This window comes from Mchenga conophoros, linkage group LG8 (genome assembly GCF_057382185.1).
Source record: "Mchenga conophoros isolate Kocher_MC1m ecotype Shallow Benthic linkage group LG8, M_conophoros_male_GT1.1, whole genome shotgun sequence".
NCBI lineage: Eukaryota > Metazoa > Chordata > Actinopteri > Cichliformes > Cichlidae > Mchenga > Mchenga conophoros.
The window spans coordinates 10411227-10435447 of record NC_140533.1 but is presented as its reverse complement, the minus strand read 5'-3'; the positions used below and the strand labels follow the sequence as shown (position 1 = coordinate 10435447).

The following is a 24221-nucleotide window of genomic DNA, read 5'->3' as shown; positions in this document are numbered from 1 at the left end:
CCAAATTTGATCAAAGAATTACAAAGAGTCATCTTACGTCAGTGTAACAATAGAGGCCAGTGTAGCAATATAGCAAGACAATGAAAAGTCTAAAAATGATGCCTTGCTTCTCTGCAGTTATCCAGATTGGACTCTTTGGCACAGCAACTTCTGTCTTCTGTCACGGCACTGCTAATTCACTGTTAATTAGCGGGTTTATGATGTGACTCTGGGTTTCAGAGCTACATGTTACAGACACATGGTAATAAATGTGAGTGAAAGACACGCAGATGAAGGGTTTGTCAGCAGAGCGGGAACACACTGATCCTCTTTGGTACATAAATTCTCCACATTTTCCCCTGCCTACTCACCCTCCTCCTCCTCCCTGCAGCCATCCTCATCGCCCATCTGAAAATCTCCCCCGAAGAGCTGCGTCAGGTGTTGATGAACATGACCACCGACAGGCTGGAGCCGGCCCACATCAAGCAGCTGCTGCTGTATGCCCCAGACGAAGAAGAGGTGAAACAGTACGAACAGTTTGATCAGGACCCGGGCAAGCTGAGCGAGCCGGACCAGTTCATTTTCCAGGTGACTGTGAGGGAAAAATGTCAGAGATGATCAGACATGTTTTAAAGAGTAAAACTAAATGATTTAACATTGTCTGTGTTTCAGATGCTAATGGTGCCTGATTATAAGACTCGCCTGCGGAGCCTCTACTTTAAAACGACCCTACAGGAGAGGACGGAGGAGATGAAGATCGCGTACGATTACATCTACAAGGCTTCAGTGGAGCTCAGGAGCAGCAAGAAATTAGCCAAGATCCTGGAGGTATGAAATGAGCAGTCGAAATGAAAATAAATCTGTGAATATCTGTGTTAGCAGTGAATACTTACGGCTTTACTTTACCAACAGTTTGTTCTTGCAATGGGAAATTACCTGAACAACGGGCAGCCGAAGAGCAACAGGACGACCAGTTTTAAGATCAACTTCCTAACTGAGGTACAGCACAGATGTCTGTGCCTTCAACACGGTAAGCTCGAGTTCAGTGTTTAGTCGCTCATGCGCTTCTCCTTCTGTCTCTTAGCTAAGCACAACCAAAACAGTCGACGGGAAATCCACCTTTCTCCACATTTTGGCCAAGTCTTTGTGCCAACACTTCCCAGAGCTGCTCAGCTTTCCCAGAGACCTCACAACAGTGCCTCTGGCAGCTAAAGGTACAATGCTCTTAGTTAATAGTTAATATACAGTAGAATCAGGTGTGCTTCTTTTGCATATTTTATGCTGTTGTTACAGTTTGATTTGCATATTTCCTTTGAGTTTCAATGGGTTTGTTACCTCATCTCCAATATTTCCCTGTGACAGTGAACCAGAGGGCCATTACAACAGAGCTGAGTGACCTTCACTCCACCGTGCAGGACATCAGGGCGGCCTGTCAGAAGATCCAGTCTACCCCTGACGATCACTTCACTTCAGTCATGAGTGTACGATAAAACCCATCCATTTTCAAGGCTGGAGCCTATTCCAGCACACGCAGGGTGTACAATGGGTAGTTTGCATGTTATCACAAAGCTGAAACAGTAGGAACGACACTCAGATTAATGTCATAGGGAGAACATGCACACAAAGGCCCAGGTGGGCAGCAGGGTTGAACCCTTATACTGAGAGGTGACAGTGTTAACCGCTGTTCCACCATGCACCCCTACAGTAAAATCTGTAAATAAATGAATGATGTTTATCAACGGTTAAGAGTTAAAGAGACACTCTTGTGTCTTTGCAGTTTCAGTTTAGCAAAGGAATCACTTGGCTGGCCCTGTCCAGTTCTCATCGAATACAAGCACTCTGATGTTTACTACCATACAGGTTATAATATAAGTGTAAAAAATATTATAAAAGCTCAGGAAAAACTTGACAAAATCAGCTGGTTTTGTTGTCTGGGTTCCATATTGTTGAAACAAGCGACATAATGACTTGCCCATTTCGCACTGCTAAGCTAACCGTTTCCTGGTTGTTTAGGATAGTAACACAAACACAAATAATATGATAATGTTGCACTTCAACAGTCTAATTGACCACAAAGCTACTCATTCAAACATTTATTTGTGCACTGTATCTGTCTGACATCTACAGCTATGGTTAGTTCATCATTTAATCCGAATTTAACAAGCAAGCTCCTCGGTCTGTGGGAGGAAAGCAGGGTATTTGGAGAAAAACAACAAAGAAACAATACGATACATTCCCTGTGCTCGTGTTATTAGGTGTCAGTAACCAGGAGTATAAGAGGAAAGTCCAGACATATTTGTATGGACTCTCAATAGATATCAATAACATTTCCAAACCAGGACTACTTCAGTAAAAGAGTTGTTAGTGTACAGGTGGTGGCACCTTGCTTTGCCTCAAACAATTTTGTAGCACCCATCCATTATCATGGAGGAGTGTAAATATAGAGACAAGAGAAATCAGGGCATCATGGCAGCATCACTAATTGTTTTCTAAATCTTCACCCAGTTGCACCATTCATTAAGAGCCCCTGTATATTTGTATGTTTGTGCCCACAGACTTTCCTGGAGAACAGCCACCCTGCGATCCAGTCTCTTGAATCTTTGCAGACCAGAGCCATGGAGGAGTTCTCCAAGGTGGCCTCCTACTTTGGAGAGGACAGCAAGTCCTCCAGCACAGAGACCTTCTTTGGCATTTTTTCAGAGTTCGTATCCAAGTTTGAGGTGAGCTATTACTCCACTGTTCTCTGTCAAGGTGTTGATAGATGAGCAAGGCTAAATTTGACTTGTTCCAGAAGGTGACAGTCATATTTTGGATATATTCAGCAGGCGTGTGACAGACTCAAACCTACTAAACAATGAGGCATTCAAACAGTGCTCTCACACAGACCGGCTGCCTGCAGCTATAAACTGATTAGGCTGCAAAGCGGCCCTGTCTATGGAATAAATGAATGTGCTCTAAATCTGAAAATAATGGGGTAAAATGAGTATAAATAAGAGGAGATTATGGTTTTTCTTTTGCAGAGAGCTCTCAGTGAGATCCAGACTCCGGAAAACCCCAGAAGCCCCAGACTGTCTTCCCCTTTGGCCTGGTAGAAGCAAGAAATGCGGGCAGATGTCGGGCCAAACCGAAAAGGCCGGCTGGCTCAGTTTTCACTCTGCTCTCCATAACCAAAGTGCCAAGATCACACACAGACACTCAAACCAACGGGAACAGAGACCACGTCATCTATAGCAAACACAATGGAAATGCGCTGTATCTGTATGTAGATAAACCACAAGTTAACGAGTGCCCCGTGTGCAGCAGTGCTATTACTTCAGGTGCTGGTAGAGCAGGACTATTCAGGTGTCCACAGATCAATAGGAACTCCACAGCACACACGCAATACTCCCGCCACTTATCAACGTTATTTACATCTCTTTTTAATGCGCATTAATTGGTAAATTTGTAAAGATTGTTAGAAGGAAGCCTTTCAAGGCCGTTGATTGTGATGCTGCATTAAAGTGAGGTTTAAGCAACGACAACAACTGGTATGACTATTTACATGTTTATTATACGACTATATAAAGTTTATATTTTCTATCAGATCATATTTGAAAATTGTAAAGACGAAGCATAAATGTAGGCTGATGACAGTTATCTGGACTCAAGATGACTGACAGGTGTAGTTCAGTGTTAGTGTTTGATGGTGCGCTCACTGCCTCCCATACTGCAGGATATATTTTAAACATTCAGAAATAGTAGACGGTAGGAGTTTTTAAACAATTTATGTCCAAATTGTGAATCTAGAACATGAATTGTATGACTTGTAGTCATATTTATTTCCTTTACTGTGACATCTATGATGAAAATCCTTTTTCTTTTCTCTTCTGATAGAGGCGAGTTAAAGTCACACACACCCAGCTCTGGTCCTAAAGTGTTGAGGATCTGATGTCTATGGAAGCAAAGCAAGGCCGTAAAGATTGTAGAAATTTACAAATTTAAGTTTTATTAATATTTTAATTTTTCTTCTTCTTCTTCTTATTATTATTATAAAATGTGTTAAAATAACTCAAAATGTCAAAACTCATCTTGCAGTGATAAAATCAAATTTGTCATTTGAACAAACAAACAGATCTGAAGAGGATTCTTTGGCCTGCATCCTTTAAGGTTACATTGTTATGTCAGTCAAGTGTAAACACTCTACCATGACAGCTCGCAATCAATTTTTTGCCTTTGAATTGTTGCGTTGAAGACTCGGATGGAAATAAAACGGCAATAAGATGGAGTCTGACTGCTATCAGTTTGCGATTGAAGGGGGTCAAGCCGGCAATCGCATGAAATCTGTTGATGTCAAAATTCACATAAAACAAAAATTAACCACTTGTATTCCCAGTCCAGCCAGAAGCCCATAAATTCCTCCACCACTAGTGACGTAGTTGCTGCAGGTTGGCGATTTAACTGCAAATCAAATAGGTGCTAGGCAACCTTACAGGAAGATAAACAGAATACAACCAATTGGCAAACTGTTGAGTTGAATTCCCTACTGCAAAGAGAAACCACACAGATGAGTTGCGCACACTGGCGTAGACTGACTCAGAGTCAGTGTAACATGCAATCTGTCTGCGTTTATAAATTAGATGCAGACTGCAATTGTTTGGAGACATGTTGCCTCCCACCAGGCAACCGGTCTCCAAACAATTGCAGTCTCCTTGTGACTCCTCAGCAGCTGGTCACTGCAACTTACAATCCATTGCAACATGCGCATTGACCAACTGAGTAAATGCAGCCCATTTGCACCCGAACTAAAGCCTGTGAACGTCCGCTCGTATTCATCCAGCATCACTGCTGTTCTCCCTGTGAGGACTCGGTGAAATCCACATTCATTTGCACATTTGTTTTGAGGGTTCTGAGTGACGTTTTGCAAACAATGCTGCACCTTTTACGGCCCGCCATCGGCACATCGTCAAATTCTGTAGTTTCAGAGCATGTGGGTGATTAGTGTCCTTTTTTGTTGTTGGCTGTACTCAAAGGTGAAAGCCAGCTTCGTTGTGAAGCGTGAGCTGTTTGCTTCTGGCAAACGGCTAATGGTTGTGCACTTTGTCGAGTCTTTCTAGTGTTCTGAATGCATCTCTGCTCCAACAAGTGGGCGGCCTCTGGATGAATGCGCGTCAACAGGGGGTGCGGGGAGGAAAAACACACTGTAAATGGACATTTCCTGCATTTCTGGTTGTCATGGTGATGTCATGACTCCTCTACAGTACAGTGTACCTGTAGCTGTGTTGTATTTCTGTTTATGAACTATTGAAATTGTAAATTCATTGTTTTTTGCTATGCACTGCTCATTTCTTTCTTTTTTTCTTTTTTTTAAATTGTATTCCCCTGTCCTCCAAGTCCCAGTTCACTTTCTTATCCAAGTGTGTCACCAGGAAATTACCGTTTTATTTATTCTTAATGCATAGCTTTAGTCAGGCTCACGAGGTGACTGTGACCTTGTAAAAATAAACAAATAAAAAATACACTCCTAGCTGCTACAGGTCTAGTAACGGTGTTTCTCGTCCCCGTCATTTGCATGTCGGTGCAGTTAATGTATAAAAGCTGTGCAGCTGGTAGCATTTACCCTCCCTGGATATTTAGGTTTAAATACACTTCTGTTAGTCTAGCTAGGTTAACTTATTGGTTCTCTTTTATAACTGTTTTATATGTTTTCATGAAAAGTTGCTAATGTTTTGTGATCATTTTACCTTTCTGTTTGCTTTCAGATGGAGGATATGTTTAAAATGTTTTAAATAAAAACAAATGCCTGAAAGTAACGCCGTTTGATTTATCTGTGCTTTCAGGTGATAGGTTTAGAGTGACCCACGTGTTGAACGCCCATTATTATCAGCTGATAGCAGATATATAAGTATCAACATGAATCAGTCCATGTGCAAATCTCTGCTGAATTCTAATCTGCAGTAAAAGGAAGAAAGCATATCAAGTATCATAAATCGACCTGCTGATATACAGCTGTTACTCTGGACGTGATAAAACACAGAGCGCCACCAGCAGCAGCACCTGACGTGACTGGAAACAGTACCCTCTCCACTCTTACTCCAGACTTTAGTCAATTTAAAATGTACTTTCATCTGAAAAGGGAACAACTTAGCGACAGCCCACGTAAAACACTTCATCTGGTTGGTCTTTGGTGGCTTGAGATTAGGGACGTGACAGCAGCGTGACGGAGGCTCTTGGTGCACTTACACCAGCTCTAATCCACTCCTCGTGAAGGTCTCCCAAGTTCTTGAATCGACTTTTTCCAACAATCCTCTCAGGGCTGCAGTCATCCCTGTTGCTTGTGCACCCTTTCCCCTTCCAGTCATCTTTCCATTAATATCCTCTGTGGCAGCACTCTGAAGGGCCAGGCTTCTGTGGCTTACCCTCCTCGTGGAAAGCGTGGATGGTCGTCATGTGAACAGCTCAGTCTACAGTCAACTGAAATATTTTAATGACCCAAATAATCTTATTATTATTATTATTAGCAATTTGTCACCCTTTTTAAAATCATATTACAGGAATATTTTAACCCTCATTCTTTAAGGCTGTTACAGGACAAGAGTCGAGGCACAAGACAATCAACCTGGAGCAGATTTAAATAGTTTCTTCATATACTTTATTTTCTTTGGAAAGGAAAGCATTCATATTACATGTTTTTTCCCCCCATATTTAAGCTCACCAGACAGCATACATATAAAACTATGGAACTTAAAAATGCAGCATCATTATCATCATTTCTAGTTTAATGGCATTTGTTTGTTCTCTCAACGCACAAGGATAAGGCAGCAAGGTACAAGAGTGCACAGAGAGAGAAAGGAGGGGATCATAATGCTTTGATTGTCTCTGAAAAACAACTCAACTTCTTTTCAGGGCAACTCCAGCATCCAAGACCTTCTCACCTGGTACCATGTTGGGTCAGCTCTCTAAGAACCAAAATCTGCATTTATCAGAGGCCAAAAAAATAATAATAACAATAAAGCAAAGTTTACACAGAAAATATAACAAAGCCATTTAAAATAAAAAAAAAATCCAAAAACAACAGACCGGGCAAAAATCTAACACCACATCACTACTGAGATATCACAGCACCGTGTTCACTCAGCTCAGTGGGAAAGACAGAGAGAGGGGAAAAAACCCAAGCCCTCTATAACCGAGTTCACTAGAAAACCACTCAATGAGTCTGGCCTGCGCTCAAGTGCAAAATCAGCTCTTTATGCATCTTTCTGCTCAGGGTGATGTTTCACTACATTCGCTCACGCTCAGCCCCGCTGTGTGTAATGCCCTGGCGAACGCCGGAGAGCACACTAAGATAGACTGGAGAAACAGAAAGGCAAAAAATACTGACTGCATTCAGGCTGGGAGGGTCAGGTCGACCCCTGCTACGTCTGCTTAGAAAACCCAAAATATATTTAAATACACAACTTCTGCAGAACAATGCAGACGCGCACAGTTTCTTATCGGACACGGCCTGAAATATACCCGCTACCGACACAGCTTCTTAGAAATACTGTGGTACTAGAAGGGAATACCCCCCCCTCCATACAGTAAATGCGTATTTCATAGTTCTGGGAGGAACCAATAAGGCATGGTGCATATTTAAAGACTGCATTAAAGATGTCAAGCCACTAGGGAATGTATTTTTGTTTTAAATTGGTAAATAAATACAGGCAGGAGGAAAAAGAAATAAAAGTATAAAGGGGGAGAAAAGGGAAAGTTAAGTGTTTGAGACGACTGGAAACCTGCAGTCACAGCTACACTTCAACTGTTTTGGTTTCTATTCCATCCACCTTTTAAAAATACAACTTATTTATTTCTTGATCTAAGGCCATGTTCAACACTGAAAAATACTCACACACAGAAAACCCCCACCTCACACCAAATACAACTGAGTCCTATCAGTCCGTAGTTTGGCAGCTGCCCCACATTACCCCACCGTGTTCTTTTATATTGCCGTAACACCGTCTCTAACAGCAGTGCTGATCCAACATCTGCCCTTCGTTTCTGCTACGCTCTTCTTTGACGATTGTCTGGAGCTTGATCTGCAGGGAGTGCGGTGTAAAGACAGAGGGGCCGGTACATGTCGCAGGGTGAAGGCTTTGTATCACGAGTCTCCCTGCAAAAATCACATCTGGCAACATCATGGAGGTCGAAAAGACTGTCGGGAAGCGAGTGCCGATGACAGCTGAGACACACGAACTGCACTAAACAACAGTAGAAACAGTGGAAAACACCAATTGCATGTGGACTATAAACCAAAAATTTGGCATTTACATGACTATCACTCCTAGATTTCCTAGTACACTGTTTCACACGTATGAATTAAATTAAAAACAGAATGAAGCGAAGGAGCTGGGGGTTGCAAAGCGGCTTGCGTGTGAGATCCTTTAGCTGATGTGAGCTGGGATCAGCTCAGTTCTGTTAATTTATAGTGATGTTTTACCCCTTTTAGCTTAAAGATGTGTTATATAATCAATAACTATACTGACTGTAAGCTGTACTTATGGCATTTATAAAAGTGAAGACAACCAGTAGTAACGCTCTAAGACACACTGCCACTCATCTAGCTTACCCCCTATAATAATGTGATGTTAAAATGTGTGTGTAGTAGTGGGTAAAAATACTAATAGAGCTCGCATATAATAAACTAGCATGTCAAAGATTAATCATGTGACTGGAGAAATGTTTTATGTATTTTGCTGACAGGAAGCTGTTTGACCTCCATGATGGCCACCATTAGTTTGTTGTCCTTCATGACCAGGCACAGTTGGAGAGGTTCATCTTTTATACGAGGGCTGCAGATATGGGCAGGCGCCTCCTTATAGGACAGTGCTCTCGCTCTCCAGGTCACAGTCTTTAGGAAGAGGCGGCGAGGAGGAGGAGGAGGAGAAGGCGGTGGCAGTCGGCAGCTGCTGGTCTACTGCCGTGAGGTCAGGGACCAAAGCTCGACTCAAACCTTTGAAAGGAATCACCGGATCTACAAAGCGGGACACATCATGGAAGACAGATTAGTTGCGGTGAGGAAACACGTAAGCTTAGTCACAATAGCAAATAATCTTTAGATAAAAGGAGATGTGTGTGGTAACAGCTGAAGCAGATAATTCCACTTACTGTTTATGTTAGCAAGGGACTGCAAATGGGTTTCCCATGCATGTAGGAATTCATATAAAACGCTACATAAACATCCCAAAAAGATAAATGCCCACATGACAAACAGCAGCCATAATGGCAAACACGTGCCCGACGTATGAAAACACTTAAAGCTGCTGCAGAGCAGTCAAACTGTGTCACATTTTCCGCAGATTAAAACTAAACTGGAGCAGAGGTTTGGCAAGTGAGGAGTTCTCCAGCCAGCAGGTGGCGCTGTGCAACAGAGACTGACAAGCAGCAGTGCAACAAACCAGTGAAAGCAGAGAGAAAATGTAAAGTCCGGAAAGATGTTTCTGTTTAATTTTAGCTGGAAAACTCATTTGCATTTGAATGCAATTATTAAAACTAGGGCATTACACTGTTTTGGGGGTGGGTGGAGGGGTGGACATGATTCTGAATACTGGAAACACAAACATGCATGTTAGAGGTGCACATGAGTTAAAAAAATACAAAAGCTTAAAAACTCCACAACACGGATCACTTCATATTTCTGAAAATCTGAAGTTTCCCGGACAGTGAAGGGTTTGAAAGCCTCGCTAAGAGCTGATCAGAGTTTCAAACCCCTTTGTTTGTGATTACACAGTGACAGCCGATGAAAATGACTCGTGAGCAATGACAGCTCTGATGCCAGACTGCCGTATTACCTGTAGTGAGACATTCACTTCTAGAAACATGTTTTTGAGAAGCAGTGGAAGATAAAGTGAACAGTTTAATCGAGTCCATCAGTGTGAAGCTCTCAGGTGTCTTTCCGTGTTAATGGAAAAAACACAACATTTTTAAAGTTAGTGAACAAACATAAGCCAAAAAATTCGGTGGAAAGATTTTAATGATTCGTGTTTCACCTTCAGGTATTTCTTTATATAATGGAGTAGCTAGCAAAGTCTGTATGGTACAGAAGAAGAAGACATTAATCCAATCCAACCTGTGGGAGGTGCTTAGAAAACATGGGGTGAAATGTGTCTCAATGACTCGAATGAATGGCCCACTATAAGTGGGTAAAGATCAGTGAGGCTATATTCCCTCTATACTTTGCAACTCAACTGATGAATTGAAGTTTGAGTGTTTAAAAACACAACATTTTCTTCTTTTCTTTTTTTAAAGATCTCAAGAGGAACAAATATTATCTGCAGATTTCTTCCTCATCATTCGACTGGAAGCAGCAAGTGCAACCGTATCAAATATCTGCTTTTCACATCAGAAGTGGGTTTCTCACTAAAATCCATCACACATCATGGGACAGTCGTGCATCAAAGTTTAAAAAAAAAAAAAAAGGATGTGAAAGAGCCGGCAGGCTGTGATGATGATATGTATTTAAAAGGAAAAAAAAAAGTGCTACTGCAAGTGTCAATTATCAACAAACCTCACAAGTGTGTCTTTAACCTGCAGAGGTATTACAGTGAAGAGTGTTAGAATTACAGTACATTAGTATTAGGTTAGTAATGACACTGTTACACACACTTCACATAAGAAACGGTACCCACCCATCATCTTGGTGCAGATCCCGTTGGTCTCATTGGTCACTGTGGTGGGTTGGGGCGGCGGGGGGATGTTGGGTCTGTTCCGTGGTTTGGGGACAGGCCGCGGCCGGGGAAGCGAGCCCGACTGGTAGGGAGATGGAGATGGGGATGGAGGGGTAACTGCATCCTGGCTGTTAGTGCAGGGTGGAGGGGTGTCTGGAGGGGTTGGGGTTCCCGGGGGTGAGGGGTCGGCGCTGTGCTGGTCTCCGCTGGGCTGGCCGAGGGATGTGGGCTGCACAGAGGGATTGGCCTGCGTCGGAGGTTCTGGGGGTGGATGGCTCGGCGCCTGGATCGGGGGCTGGTTACTCGAATGGCGCCGATGTGTGGCACTTGGATGTGAGGTGGGGGAGGTTACAGAGGTGGACGAGTGGCTAGACAGGGGTCTGGGGGTGGAACTGAAAGTCTGGGAGGAGACAGAGGATGAGGAGTGGTTTACAGAATTACAGGGCTGACTGGGTGGAGGGTTTGTGGGTTTGGGAGGAGCAGGAGCCTGCTTCTTGGTACCTGGAAGCAAAAGGTAAACTGCCATTATTGGTGGGAAACATAAATAAAAGTCCAAAAGTATACATACGATATCCATCTGTATAAGAAAATCTAGGCCCCAGTCCCACAGGCCTAGGCACCTTCTGCCAACCACAGGTCACGAGGGAAAGACGTGCATTCCCTGATCAATTGTGAGTAGCTGCTGGAACCTGAAGTGACCATTAGAGGAACTGTATTTTTTTGGGACTTGGGTACTGGCTTAATTTTTCACTAGCCATCAATCTCATACCATCTCCAAGAGCCATGAAAACAGTGATGGTCCCACCCTAAAGTCTGTTTGCATGGGTCTGGCTATTCAGAGGGAGGAATTATGGGAATTCAACCCATGCAGAAGCTGTACTGATGTCCTAAACATATTTAGATCTTTATTTAATTAGTATTTCTAAGCAATGAATGACTGACTTATTGCACCACTTTAGGGTGTAGATTCTTACCTCTGCGCATCATATGTGGACTGGGCCCCATGGATCCAGCCGCAGGGGTTCCAGTGCCCAGCTGGCCAGCAGCCTGGCTGCCTCCTCCAGAGCCATTCCTCTGGAGCGCAGGGGTTGGGGTGGATGTAGAGTCACGTAGCTTTGGGCTGCTTAAGAGAAAGAACACACACACACCAAAAAAAAAAGAAGCTTTAAACCATCAAGTTGGCCGAAACTGAGTAGCACATATGCAACAGCATCCAGCCTTGAATGTTTTTAAGAGCTATTAAAGTAGAATCAGATTTATTTTAGTAGTAGCAAACCCCTCTCATGTGCTGCATAGTATGTGCCACAAATATAATCTGGGAGGCTCATCTAAATTTGCTTTCCCAGTGGAGTCTGTAGAGCCAAAAAAGCTGAGCTGAATAGTGTCATCTGTCTGAAAATGAATGTTGTCTTTTCAGCAACTAAATCAAAGACACTCGTTCAGTCTTTGCATAACAGGCGCCAATGTCCAGGCTTTTCAAAGCAGTTTGAGCCAGTTAGTGTGAGTTTCCTGCTGATTCTAGTGATTTGGGGAGGAAAGCAGAGGGATGGGAAGTCAAGAGGCCCTGAGAGCGACTGTTAGTGGAATGACAGAGGCCATTGTTGTGCCATTTCAGTGGGCTGATTTTAGAGTCGTCTGCATAGCTGCAACTGGTGGTGGCGTAAGAAAACTTGTGGTTTTGTTAGAGAAACCACCAGCTGAACTAAGGTGACCAAGAGAAGAGCTGATGTCTATGAGGTGCCAGTGAGCCATGCATTAATAAACCTCTCCACTTTATGCAACTAATCAGATTGACGTTGTGCGTTTACCGACAATTCACTAATGTCTTCCTGCAGTTCGAACCCTGAAAACATAAAAGCATGCATGTGTGCTTGTAAGGCATGCTACGTTTTTGCCACCAGCAGCAGAGATGCAGGGAAACACCTCTTACCTGAGCTCCTCTGTGTGCTGGGCTAGAAGCTGCTGAGCAGCTGCAAGAGCAGCAAGACCCTGTGCCAAACTTTGCTGGAAAGGATCAGACCCTGAACCCCCAGGTGAAGCTTGTGACTGGGGCTCAGCCGAGGCCTGGGGAACCTGCCCAGCCCCGTGTCCCTGTCCCTGAGCCTCCACGGGGGGTAAAGGAGGCTGGAAAGCAGGTGAAGTGTGCTGCTTTCTACCTAAAGTGTTACTGCCTCTACGAAGGGTGTGGTCCGAGTGCTTGTTAGTGGTACTACACAGGGATAGCAGGGAGACGGTGAAGGAGAGAAACAAAAACCACCAAAAGAGATTCATGATTAGGGCAGAATCACCACAGCATAACGAGAAAAGTGACCGGATTATTTACACCAACATTATCTAGAAGCATAAGAAAGCAGCTGGATTAAAAGGCACAAATGAATCAGAGTGATCAGCGAGCAACTTCTGGAGGATTACTTGTCTTTGCGTCCTGTGTCGTTCTCTGGTCCCACCATGCTGCCAGGTCTCTTCCTTTCAATGGTGCCGGAGTCATAATCTAAGTGATTGTTGTGGTTGGATGCAGGTGTGGGCATCACAAACATGCCAGAAACATTGAACTCCACGTCTATAAAAACACAGTTAAGAAAAACAGGTTAAACTGTATAAAGAAAGAGTGCAGGTGGGTGTTATAGCGCCCCCTTTTAGTTAAAAAAAAAAAAAAAAACAGCAAACGAACAATTTAACGTAAATTTAACGTTATTCACTGTAATGCACAGAATGTTCAATCAATCCATGTTTGCATTCTTTACTTTACGCTAGCTTGTGACCTGTGATAGAGGGAGAACCTAACTGAACAAGACCATGGAGGTCTCGGGTCGTTATCCAAGCTTGTTAGACTGAAACACAGAAAACACTCATTTTTATGTGTAAGAAGAAGCAGATGTTGCCAGATGACAGATGTTTACTTTGTTTATTCTGACACAAACATTAGCCTATTATTCAGTTTACATTAGGCTGGAATGCTCCAAAAACCTCTCATAAGCTGCTCAAAAAGACAATTCAAATTTAACTGAACGAAATTAAGAATCAAAGATTTGCCTGAAAGTGTTTGTCTACAGACTGTGAAAGGAGTTTCCACAAACAGAGTCAGCAATTTACCAAAGTCCTTATTATTGTGAGGTGATAGCTCCCACTGTCTCATCATCCCTCTCTGTATGTGCACCAGAGATGCTCAATTATGGCAACACTAGTAATATATCATCTCTGCCTAAGATACAGGCCCTCAACAGAGACTATAAGAGAGGCTTTAACTAACCTGCCTGTGCAACCCAGACAAATATGCAGCTGCCTCAGAACTTTACATACATCCAACATCAGTATGGATGTCATGGTATTTCTGGCTTTTCATGATTTTGTTAAACAGTTTTTTTCCAGGATGCAATGAATGCACACCATCCATCCTTAATGACTTTAAAAAACAAGAATTGGATGAACAAGTCTTTGGGATTTTCTGGAATCCACCAAAAGCACCTGGTCGAGGTGTGACTCTCTAAGATATTAGTGGGGGCGTGTGTGTTTATTTAACCCAGCATGTAAACTACTGACTCTGTTACATATTAACAGTAAGAGGGAGTTTTACTTTCATTTAGTTCTTCAGTTCACTGGATTTGGTGAGTGTTTAAAGCAACTTGTATGTATAAGACATCTTCCAGCCAGCCTCTAAAGTACGAAAACTGTTTGACCTTGGTCATCTTATCTCAGTCCCCTTTCACTCCTGATTATCGGCCTTGCAAGGCAATCAATATCAGCTGCCTTCCCCATGACTGCCTTATATACTGATAGGACTAATGGCTTCAAAGAAGGTAAATAAGGTCAGACTGAAAATAAGCAGCTATAGAGGAAACCCAAGACCTACCCTCAGGAAAGAACCAGTCAGCATGTTGGATAATGGGCTCAACAATGGCCACCACGTGCACAGAGGTAGCTGCAGCCATCTCAGCCAGACTCCTGGGTGTGCATACATAGATGTGCAAAAATTAGATGCTTTCTGACATAATGAGGGATGAACTGAAATAAGCTTAAATAACAGACTATCGTTTCTACGTTTTCTTCACCACCCTAGACTAGGCTCTGACCTCCCAGACACTGTTACATCTCCCTTGTTTTAAACATGACTGACAAGTAAGCTGCAACAGATTATTCTGTCTTGCCCGCTCACCCTTCAGTCTTGGCCCAGAGCAAATTGGGTCCCAGGACAATGGAAATGTTGCTAGGGGTCATTTTGTTCTGCTCGCTCTCCTGAGCCAGTTTGGCTAAAAACTTCACCAGATACCTAAAAGAAAACACGGAGGGCAGAGAGCTGAGAATAGTCTTGCGTGACAGACAAAAGCAAAATCAGTCCCTATGTAGGTTTCAGCGACTGACCTCAGGTTGTTTTTGTTGTTCTTTGGTAGTTTATCACATACAACCCAGAGCGCCTGGAGCCGTTTGTCTGGGTCTGACACACTAGAATGATAGAAGAAAGTAGATAAATAACAGCACAGCTCATTATTTATGGAAGACATAAGAAGCCAAAAATATACATAAAAATATGTATTTCAAATCCACCAAAATAAAGCATTAAAATTGAATTATTTATAGGTTTCACATGGCAAATTTAAAATTGTTTATATAAACTACCCTGCTTTTATTTTAATCAAATTCATTTGAGAGTTTTTGTCATCATTCTCACTTCTCACATTATACAGGAAACTTAAAGAAGCATATTAAAAACCTTTGATTACATGTTTATTTATCAACTTTTGAAGTTTCCGTCCTTTATAATTGCTGGTGTAATCTCCAGATGGCAAGTAAAACTTGAATCTGTCATGTGCTGTGCAAAGATAGATTGAGCAGGACTATTTAGAGCCTTGCCTGGATGCCTGGATCCATTCATCATAAAGCTGGAAGGTCATTAGAGGTTCAGGGAGTTCCCTCAGGTAGGACTTTAGTGCTCCTGTAACCACACATGTGCACAATAGTTTTATTTAAAAACACTATTACAGGCAAAAATGTAGATGAAATAAAATCGAGCCGCTACGCCATTTATCAGTTAGAATCGTGAAGAGTGAAATTGAACTATCCCTGAGTTTGTCACTGAAATATGAAGAAGAAAAGACAAAGTTTGAAAGAAACATTAATTATAATAAACAGCAAATATTTGCTTGCTTTTTAGATTTTGGTCCAAATTTTACACTAAGAGATACAACAGCTGAAGAACGGTGCCGGTTTGGAACGTACCAGCGACAGCGTGGGGGTCAGAGTAGAACTCCTCCAGCTGTGAAGTGGAACAGTCGAGCGCCGCCTTTAGCTTCTTTAACTTGGATGCCCCTGCTGCAATTCTGAATAGACCCTGACACACACACACACACACACACACAGAGTTACAGACGGACTCTGTATCCACTACGTATACTCCCTCTGCCAGCTGCACACAATGAAACCTTAAAGCAGGCAAACAAACACACCCACCAGTCACAGCATAGCGAGCTATTTACTTTACACATAAACAAAGGCTGTCTTCACACCATAATGACACAGACTGGGCTCACAGAGGAATGAATCAGGAAACAAATAATGTGCTTTGGAGTTAACACTTGCCCTCTTTCCTCCCTCCCTTTTTACACAATCACAGGGGAAACAAAACCTTCTGATTTATGGACAGGAGACGACCACGTCCCAGCACATTGTATTCTAAATTTGTATCAGGGTGGAGAGACGTAAACATTTCATGTCTATTCGCGTTCATCATAACATGGCGACCATTTCTCTGGAACAGCGTTACGGAAAATCATTTGCAATTTGCCCATCTCCTTAGATGTTCGTGTAAACAAACAATTAAAAGCTTAGTTTCAATTTTCTCAATGACCAGTCGAGCCGTTTATGCCACTTCTAATTAAAATGCCAGCATTACTTTTAGTTCACTGGTTAAAACGAGTAATAAAGTAAAAGCCAATAAGCTCATCAAACTAGATAAGAATTGATTTCTAAAACGAGCATCGACAACCTATCAAAAGCATTAAAAAGAGGCTGTACTAAAACCTCTTATAGAAATCAAACTTTGGCGGGAGCACACTGAGTAAATGCAGAACAACATGGAAGTCTGTGCTTTCTTAAAGCGATATGTCATCCCTGATAGGTTCCAGTCTGATAAAGAGCACAGAAACTGCCCTCACCATAGTAAGTGTTCACTGCGGTATGATGCTAATAAGATTGCTGTTCTTATTTATTTGGCTTAAGTGCAGCTGTTGACAAGACCGATCCCAAAATCCTCGCTCACTCTCTGGAGCAGTGCGTCTACGTTTTTCCAATAACGTTCTTGAGTGGTTTAGATCACATATCAGCACCTTTGGAGATCAGCTGTCAAACAGTCGTAACACTTCCTGTGGTTCTGCACGGGCAGTTGTCTCATCAGTTACTGTTCTCATTATGCATGCTGCCACTTGGCAACCCTATGAGACAGCAAAGCACTAATCACCGTAGTTATGCAGCTGATACATGCTACATGCTAGATGACAACTCCCTTATTGCACTATTTCCAACTGATATTAACAAACGGACGAGCACATTTTAAACAAGCAAAACAGCAACAAGACAAAAATGGAAATTCTTCTAAAGCTGCTTTGGGCTGCTCCCTTATACACTGTTCAACTGCCCCTTAAGGCAAATATCTAATCATAAGTCAGCAAATGAATTAATTTATGTGCATAGACATGATTAAGATGACCCGCTGAAGGTCAAATGAAGCATCAAGGCAGTTTAAGTGGCAGATGGGCTGGTCTGAGTATTTCACAAACTGCTGATCTGCTGGCATTTTCCACCACAGTGCCACAAGTCGAATGACACAACCATGCTAACAGAGAAGCAACAGTAACTCAAATAACCACTCATTACAACCACTCCATGCAGAAGAGCATCTCTGAACCTTGAACCCGATGAGCTACAGCTGCAGAAAGCCACACTCGGCACCACCCCTGTCAGCTAAGAACAGGACACAGAGGCTACATTTCATAAGAGAAAACATGGCCTGGTCCAATGAGTCTTGTTTTCTATTGCAACATTTGGATGGTGAATCGGATGTAAAAAACATTGTTTCAGGATGGTGGTGTAATGTTTGAGGGATATTTTTGGGCCACTTAGTACAGCTGAACATTGTTTAAATGCCACAGCTTGAGTATTGTTGCTGACCTTCCTTTATGAACACGGTGTACCCATTTTCTGTTAGCTGCTTCCAGCAGGATAATGCTCCACGCCACAAAGTTCAAATCATGTCAAACTGGTTTCTTGAACGTGACAATGACTTCACTGTACTCAAATCACAGTCACCAGATCGCAATCTAATGGAGCACGTTTGGGATGTTGTTTAATGGGAGATTCATATCATGGATGCACAGCCAAGAAATCTGCAGCAACTATGTGATGCTATCATGTCAATATGAACCAAAATCTTTGAGGAAGGTTGCGAGCACCTTACTGAATCTCGGCCATAAAGCAACCACTTACTAATAAGGTTTAACTGAAAGGATCTGGTGACCGTATATCTTACTTCGATGATCCAAAGCACTTAAATTTCAATCAGTATCTCGTCTTCACTCCCTGCCACAATCTATAACTTCCATACCTCTTCCTTCATGCCCGTCTCTAGAAGCATCATGACACAAGCCTCTATTGGCAGGGCGATCTCCCTCCCACTCCTTTTCAGGTGTTCATCCAAACCAGTGCCAAACGCCGGCTTTTCCGTCCATGAATCTGAATGTAAAGAGAGTTAATAATAAATAGAGAGGAGAAGAAAGGAGCAAAGAGTGGAATTAGAAACACATGAAAGACCAGATTATTATAATTGTAAAATACATATAAGTGTGAGTAAGGCCTGTTACTGGTTTGGATGGTAGATATCTGGGTCAAAAACTTCCCTTTGGGCCATTTTGTTAAAAAAAACAAAACAAAACAAAAAAAAAACTCCCCCTACAAGGTGTCGCCAAATAATAACCACAGGCTCTCAGCCAACAGAAGTGACTGTTCTGTAATCTTTATGTGTTTATGAGCGAGTGTGAGCACGTGAGCTTAAAGGCAAGTAAGGAGGGAGGGCCGGGGAAAGAATTTTGGGGTGGTGTGGGGCGCTCCAAAACCAGGTGGGTGTGTGTGGAGCTCATGAGTCATTGCCACATGCTGGGAGACCAGGCTAGTCTGTGTAAGACCACATGTGTTTAATGCAGAAAAAACAAACTCCTTGAACAAGACACAGCTAAAGAGTGCACGTAAGATGAAAACAAACTGAGAGGAGACATCACAATCCTAAAATTCTCAGAGTCGAGGACTGTTGTTTAATGTCAGGACCCCTTTAAAGGTATAGTCAGTCATTTTTAGAGTTTATTTAATAGAAAAGAAAAATACCGTACTCATAAATATGATTATTTATTACATTTTCCAAAAAACTGAACTTAGAATTAACCCATTAAATATACAAAGGAGCGGGCACAGACTGGTGGAAGCCCCGCCATCTTCAACAACAACAGCTAAGTGAGCTTTCCTGACTCATCACACTGCATTGGATACCTTTTTCAAAGTTTTGCAGTCTCCTCCTCTCCCCGTGAATAGACGAGGATGAGCAGCTGAGGTAAACAGCGCACTGACCGCCTACACACTACAGATGAACGGCAGCCAGAGTTGTTTGTCCTAAAACGGCCACCGTAGCTAGAGGCATGGAGTTAATATGCAAAATACTCCAAAATATTTAATTAACACATATCCATTTTCATTTTATTCCTGATCTATTGCTAAGTGTTGATAATATTCAACTATGTTATAATAAATAGTAATAGAAACAGGGCCAAGTGATTGTCCTAGAGCAGCCAGCGTCGTTAAGATTATGCACTCGAATCTGACAAGGTAAGAAGACAGAATTCAGTTGACTGCAATCTGTAATCTATTGACCATCTAGTGGTGATATTTTACACGCTGTACCTTTAACAATGTCAAAACGTGGGGAAGAAAAAGATTGGCGGGATGTAACTGAAAGCAGCGGTTTTGGATTTCTAGAGTCAGCTGAGAATGAAAACTTGATTCTCCTCATTGCAAGTCAGGACACATATGAGTGAATTTCCATGTAAAGTAGATATTTAAAAGGGGGAGCCAAAAAAACGGGTAAAACAGAGGTTGCTGCTGAGAAGGAGGTACAGGAGGTTCCTCCAAGAAATAAGCAAAAGGGTCACGTCACATGTTATGCATGGGAAAGTGACTTTTATTTTCCCCATAACAACGTTGCACTATTTTGTGCTAAACAGGTGTGTGTGCTTAAAGCATGTTTGCATATCTTATACCTTGCTGAGCCTGGATGGTTGGCAAGACAGTCTCCAGAACAGTGAGAGACTTTCTGTGGTAATCTGCCTGAGCTTCTAAGAGCTACAGAAACAGAGAGACACACACAGCAGAATAATAAGAGCAGTAAAGTACATGACAGCAAAGTAAATACAAACAGCTTGCCAAGCATCCGCCCCACAGCTACTCTGCAGCTGTGAATGTTCCCACGGAAAGTCATGCAACAACAGCGCTGGCTTGTTGACACAGTGAACTCACCGTTACGAAATAGTGGGCATAGTCGCCTTCTTTTGAGAAAAAACTGTACATGTCGGCAGCAAGCTGATCCTGTTGTAGAAGAAACAAAAAGGCATGATGTTAGATATATAAAGATGATGTTAAGTTATCATTTATAAGGGAAAACAGGGGAATTAGTGAGGCTATTAAAGAGGATCATATCTACTAATGTCATCCCTCGAATGGAAAAGTGCTTCAGGTGGCACAAGTTCAGGCGTCAGTGGCCGGTTAAGCTTCGCACGACTCATAAATCCTAAGTTTTACAGAAAGTTCTGTACGTCCTGGACAGAAACACACATCATGGAGTCATGACACTAAAGTCACCAGTGACTCAGTTCAGTAGATTCACACAAACACACAGAGAGCTGACAGGACAGAGTCAGTTTGCATGCGTCAGCAAACCGGCCATTCCAAGGGTCTTGGAATGTCCAGTTGTTGCTCTAATGAGTTTACTCCCAGGCCTATTTCCAGTTTCTTTTACTCAGATCACTTTAACTCTGCTATGTGATTGCTTTTAAGCCTAAGTAGTCTTAAACACAACAAGTAGCCATGAATAAAGTAGTCTACATTTAATGGCATCAGTTGAGTTACATTATCAATCAGGTCATGACCTTGCAAGTGGCATTTCTTCGATACGGTCCTGATTTGATGATTTGACATGACTGGTAGTTTGCCTTGATATAGACTTGCAGAAATGAATCAGTATGTTTGCACATAAAGATTACCTTGCAAAGCTCCACTTTGTTCATGGCCTCATCCACCTCTTCCTTGAGTAAGTCAGCCTTGGCCGTCAGTGCTTGAGTGTTTGTTCCTGAGATTATTGACTTGGTTGCCTGCAACCATCTGAATACGGAAAGAAAAGAGGAAAAAGCAGGAAATGCAGACGGCAATCTGAAATGTGGGCACTGTAAAAAAGTTAATGCCTGTGAATAAATGTGATTTATGCTACTGTGTTAGCAGTTCCAGGTATTTTAGAATGCATCGCCTAACAAGCAGAAAGACATTCAGACACACCTTGCTCTGGCAGAATCATAGTCCAACACCAGTTTGGCCAGCTGTTTCCTCTGCTTCAGGATGTTAGGGATTTCCACCTAAATGAATGGTTAAAACACACCAAGCTTAAGAAAATATACCTCTGAAGAAGACCTGCAAGGCACTGCCACTGATTTTCCTGCATGACTATTGGAGGTTTAATAAAATATGGTAATTGTTAAATGGACTGGTTCTTATATAGCACTATTGTACTCTAGTTACTAACTCAGAACAGCTTTAAAAAACGTCTCATTCACTCATCCACACAAGCACTTTTTCTATGCCTAAGTGCTTACTATCCAACATTCACACTCTTGTGAATTGATCAGGAGCAACTCGGGGTTCAGTATCTAGGACAAGGATACTTTGGCTAGTGTTATGAGGGCTGGGATGTTTCGAAAAACACAGGACAATCACCATAATGGGTCACTGCTCTAGCAACTAGCTGCTTTTTACTAAAAAGCTTTCGTTCATTTGGAGTTGGGCAGCACAAAGCAAGAGAAAATTAATCATATAAAGTATAAATGACACCAGTTAAAGTGGAGAAATGGGTGCAGCTGATATTTTAGCCATTCAAAAAGCAGTTCCTTTATATTAAGTTAATATTAATGCGTAGGGTTTCTGACCTCGGCTAACTGGCTAAGTGGATCCAGAACGTCCTTCTCTATCTGCAGCTCATGTTGCATCAGCTCTGATGCCAGACGATTCTCTGCATCTCCGCACACCTCCATCATTTTCCTATTGACAAGCACATGAAGAGAGAGAGAGACAGGCCTGTTAAAATCAAGCAAAGTCACACATATGCCTCATTAACATATCCGCACTAACAGATGTGGATGTTAGGTCTTCTGTAACCAGTGTAATCACACGTGTTCTTTGCAAAATGGAATTTACATAACAACACAGAAGGACCACAGTCTGCGTAACCAGGCCTTCATCTGTCCACAGCCAACAGCTGAGAACAAAACCAGGTCACTGATGTCATCATTTGTAGCCGCTCAAAGCCAGGAGCACAAAGTGACCTAGTGACACTTTATCTACGAGTGAATCAGTTTTGAGCTGCAGTTTTCCCAGATATGAAACCTATAAGCCTTGACACGAGAAACAGCGAGTTCCAGATATCAATAAAACTGTTGGCATGATTGAATCACATGTGCAAGCAGACTCTCATACTTCCCCTTCCTTATTCTTTCCAGACAGACTCATAGCTGCAGTGTAGATTTGTAGACATCTACTTTCTAGATCCTCAACTACTCTGCGTATGAGCACCAGAATAGCTGATCTGATTCTTCTGTAAGGGAACTGCTGAAAGCCCCTGACAGACAAACAGAACCGGGAAGGCCGCTTACCCTGAATGTGAGACCTTGCATTTCACACTCTCTGGGGTGCTTCTGCTCTATATCGGCAACCGTTGCCCAGACAAGGCAATTAGATTTCTGGTGTGTCAATCAATCACACACTCACCCTATTAAGGAGTCTTCTCCCAACTGGCTTCCACCTTCAGTCATTGCCTGGGACAGTGCCGTAAGGGGAAGCTTTTTCTGTTGTGTGTTTAGTGGAGGAAAAAATGCAAACAGTGATTAGATGCGGGTGCACAAACACATGAACTTATGCATACAAGGTCAAGCCAATGGAAAACTGGTTTAGGACTTTCCATTGAACATATCAAGCGTAAATTCAGAAAGAGGAAGCGAGCTTTTTGAGCAGAAGAGGAAAAAAAATAGACCATGAATACAATTTAAGACGAAAACTAAGGAAGTGACACTTCTGCTAAATGACAGCTTATTTTTACAGTTATATGATTTACATCAGCGAATAAACACTGATGTGTGTGCAGCATCCTGTTTTTAATCGAGAGAATCCCCAAAGCCGAGTGTGTCATGCATAGTGAATGAAGATGACAGATGCTGGAAATGGGAAATGGAGCAAGTGGTGCTGAGGATTGGAGAAGTGGAATAAGTGCTTTTACCTGACCATTTCCTGTATAGAGGCGTGGTACAGACTGAGGTGGATATTTTGGGTGGTGTAGGGTAGAAAAACAAAACAAAAGAGAAATTATAGATTGTGCTTCCTACTGTGGACACATTCAAGGAAAAAATATATATAAATAAAAAAGAACCCGACGTGTGTGGGAGGAACAGCTAAATCCTGCAACAGCTGCTTGATTTGCTTTAACAGGTTTTATAGCCACAAGCTTGATGGCTTACATGTCTCTTCTCTGCCTCTGCACCGATGTGTCCCTGTAGACACGACACCATCTTTTTGTGTGTGTTGTGGGACACCACGCGTACCAGCTCCATGCGCCGTTCAATCTGTGCACAAGACATACAAGAAGAGATTTTAGGCAAATAAAGAGCTTTTTGCTGAGGTAGAAAGAGCACACTGAGAACACAAACACCCAAGAAATTAGGGCTGCTCAATTAATCGAATTTTAATCACGATTACGATCTGGGCTTTCAACGATCATTAAAAATGACTGAGCCGATTATTAGCCCCTCCCTAATTTATCCGCGACACCTTAAAGGCCGGTCCGTGAAAATATTGTCGGGCATAAACCGTCCGTGGCGCAAAAAAGGTTGGAGACCGCTGATTAAGAGGACCCGAGGGAAGCTCGGAAAGCTAAGCAGAAGTTATTTGGAGAGGAGAGTGACTGCTGTTGGTTGAAAAGAGTTTAAAAAAAAAAACTTCAGTGGTGTTGCACACTATTTTATATTATTTTTTTAAGTCATTGTTAACCCTTTAAAGCCGGTCAGAGCAGCACGCTCCGTGTTGTGTAACTATTTTTAAATCCCTGTAGAACCTGAACCGTGTAAGCTAGCGCAATAATTTGTTTTGCATATGAAACCGGAGGAGTTGTACTTACATCTGATGCCATCAGCTTGTCCTCGGTCACGGTTTCCTTCCACATATAAGCTTTGCAAAAATTGCATAAAAAGCGCTTGCAGGAACAAAAACATAATATTC

General features: G+C 42.4%; 2 protein-coding genes across 15 annotated transcripts in view; one reads left to right on the top strand and one right to left on the bottom strand.

Moving 5' to 3' along the window:
• Positions 1 to 5768, top strand: part of grid2ipb (glutamate receptor, ionotropic, delta 2 (Grid2) interacting protein, b) — a 38877-nt gene extending 33109 nt beyond the window's left edge. For all 6 annotated transcript variants that reach the window (XM_085283966.1, XM_085283964.1, XM_085283963.1 and 3 more), the window contains 7 exons: positions 371 to 567; positions 652 to 807; positions 892 to 978; positions 1064 to 1193; positions 1342 to 1460; positions 2535 to 2699; positions 3000 to 5768. In XM_085283966.1, the coding sequence (XP_085140092.1) occupies positions 371 to 567; positions 652 to 807; positions 892 to 978; positions 1064 to 1193; positions 1342 to 1460; positions 2535 to 2699; positions 3000 to 3071 (926 nt within the window). In that variant the 3' untranslated portion in view covers positions 3072 to 5768. The remainder of the gene's footprint in view (positions 1 to 370; positions 568 to 651; positions 808 to 891; positions 979 to 1063; positions 1194 to 1341; positions 1461 to 2534; positions 2700 to 2999) is intronic.
• An 806-nt stretch (positions 5769 to 6574) lies between these two features.
• The window catches only part of arhgap17a (Rho GTPase activating protein 17a), a 34802-nt gene continuing 17155 nt past the window's right edge, over positions 6575 to 24221 (bottom strand). The window contains exons 3-23 of one of the 9 annotated variants that reach the window (XM_085283974.1): positions 23465 to 23569; positions 23227 to 23259; positions 22722 to 22798; positions 21884 to 21995; positions 21240 to 21316; positions 20951 to 21068; positions 20208 to 20276; positions 19952 to 20033; positions 18253 to 18380; positions 15873 to 15984; positions 15507 to 15588; positions 15018 to 15098; positions 14812 to 14925; positions 14509 to 14600; positions 13071 to 13218; positions 12589 to 12867; positions 11633 to 11781; positions 10620 to 11159; positions 10499 to 10518; positions 8950 to 8965; positions 8850 to 8919 (exon numbers count right to left, since the gene is read on the bottom strand). In XM_085283974.1, coding sequence (XP_085140100.1) covers positions 10514 to 10518; positions 10620 to 11159; positions 11633 to 11781; positions 12589 to 12867; positions 13071 to 13218; positions 14509 to 14600; positions 14812 to 14925; positions 15018 to 15098; positions 15507 to 15588; positions 15873 to 15984; positions 18253 to 18380; positions 19952 to 20033; positions 20208 to 20276; positions 20951 to 21068; positions 21240 to 21316; positions 21884 to 21995; positions 22722 to 22798; positions 23227 to 23259; positions 23465 to 23569 — 2403 coding nt within the window. In that variant the 3' untranslated portion in view covers positions 8850 to 8919; positions 8950 to 8965; positions 10499 to 10513. Of the gene's footprint in view, positions 10519 to 10619; positions 11160 to 11632; positions 11782 to 12588; positions 12868 to 13070; positions 13219 to 14508; positions 14601 to 14811; positions 14926 to 15017; positions 15099 to 15506; positions 15589 to 15872; positions 15985 to 18252; positions 18381 to 19951; positions 20034 to 20207; positions 20277 to 20950; positions 21069 to 21239; positions 21317 to 21883; positions 21996 to 22721; positions 22799 to 23226; positions 23260 to 23464; positions 23570 to 24221 lie in introns of all 9 variants that reach the window. The other 8 variants (XM_085283970.1, XM_085283973.1, XM_085283968.1 and 5 more) reach the window with 8 other exon arrangements.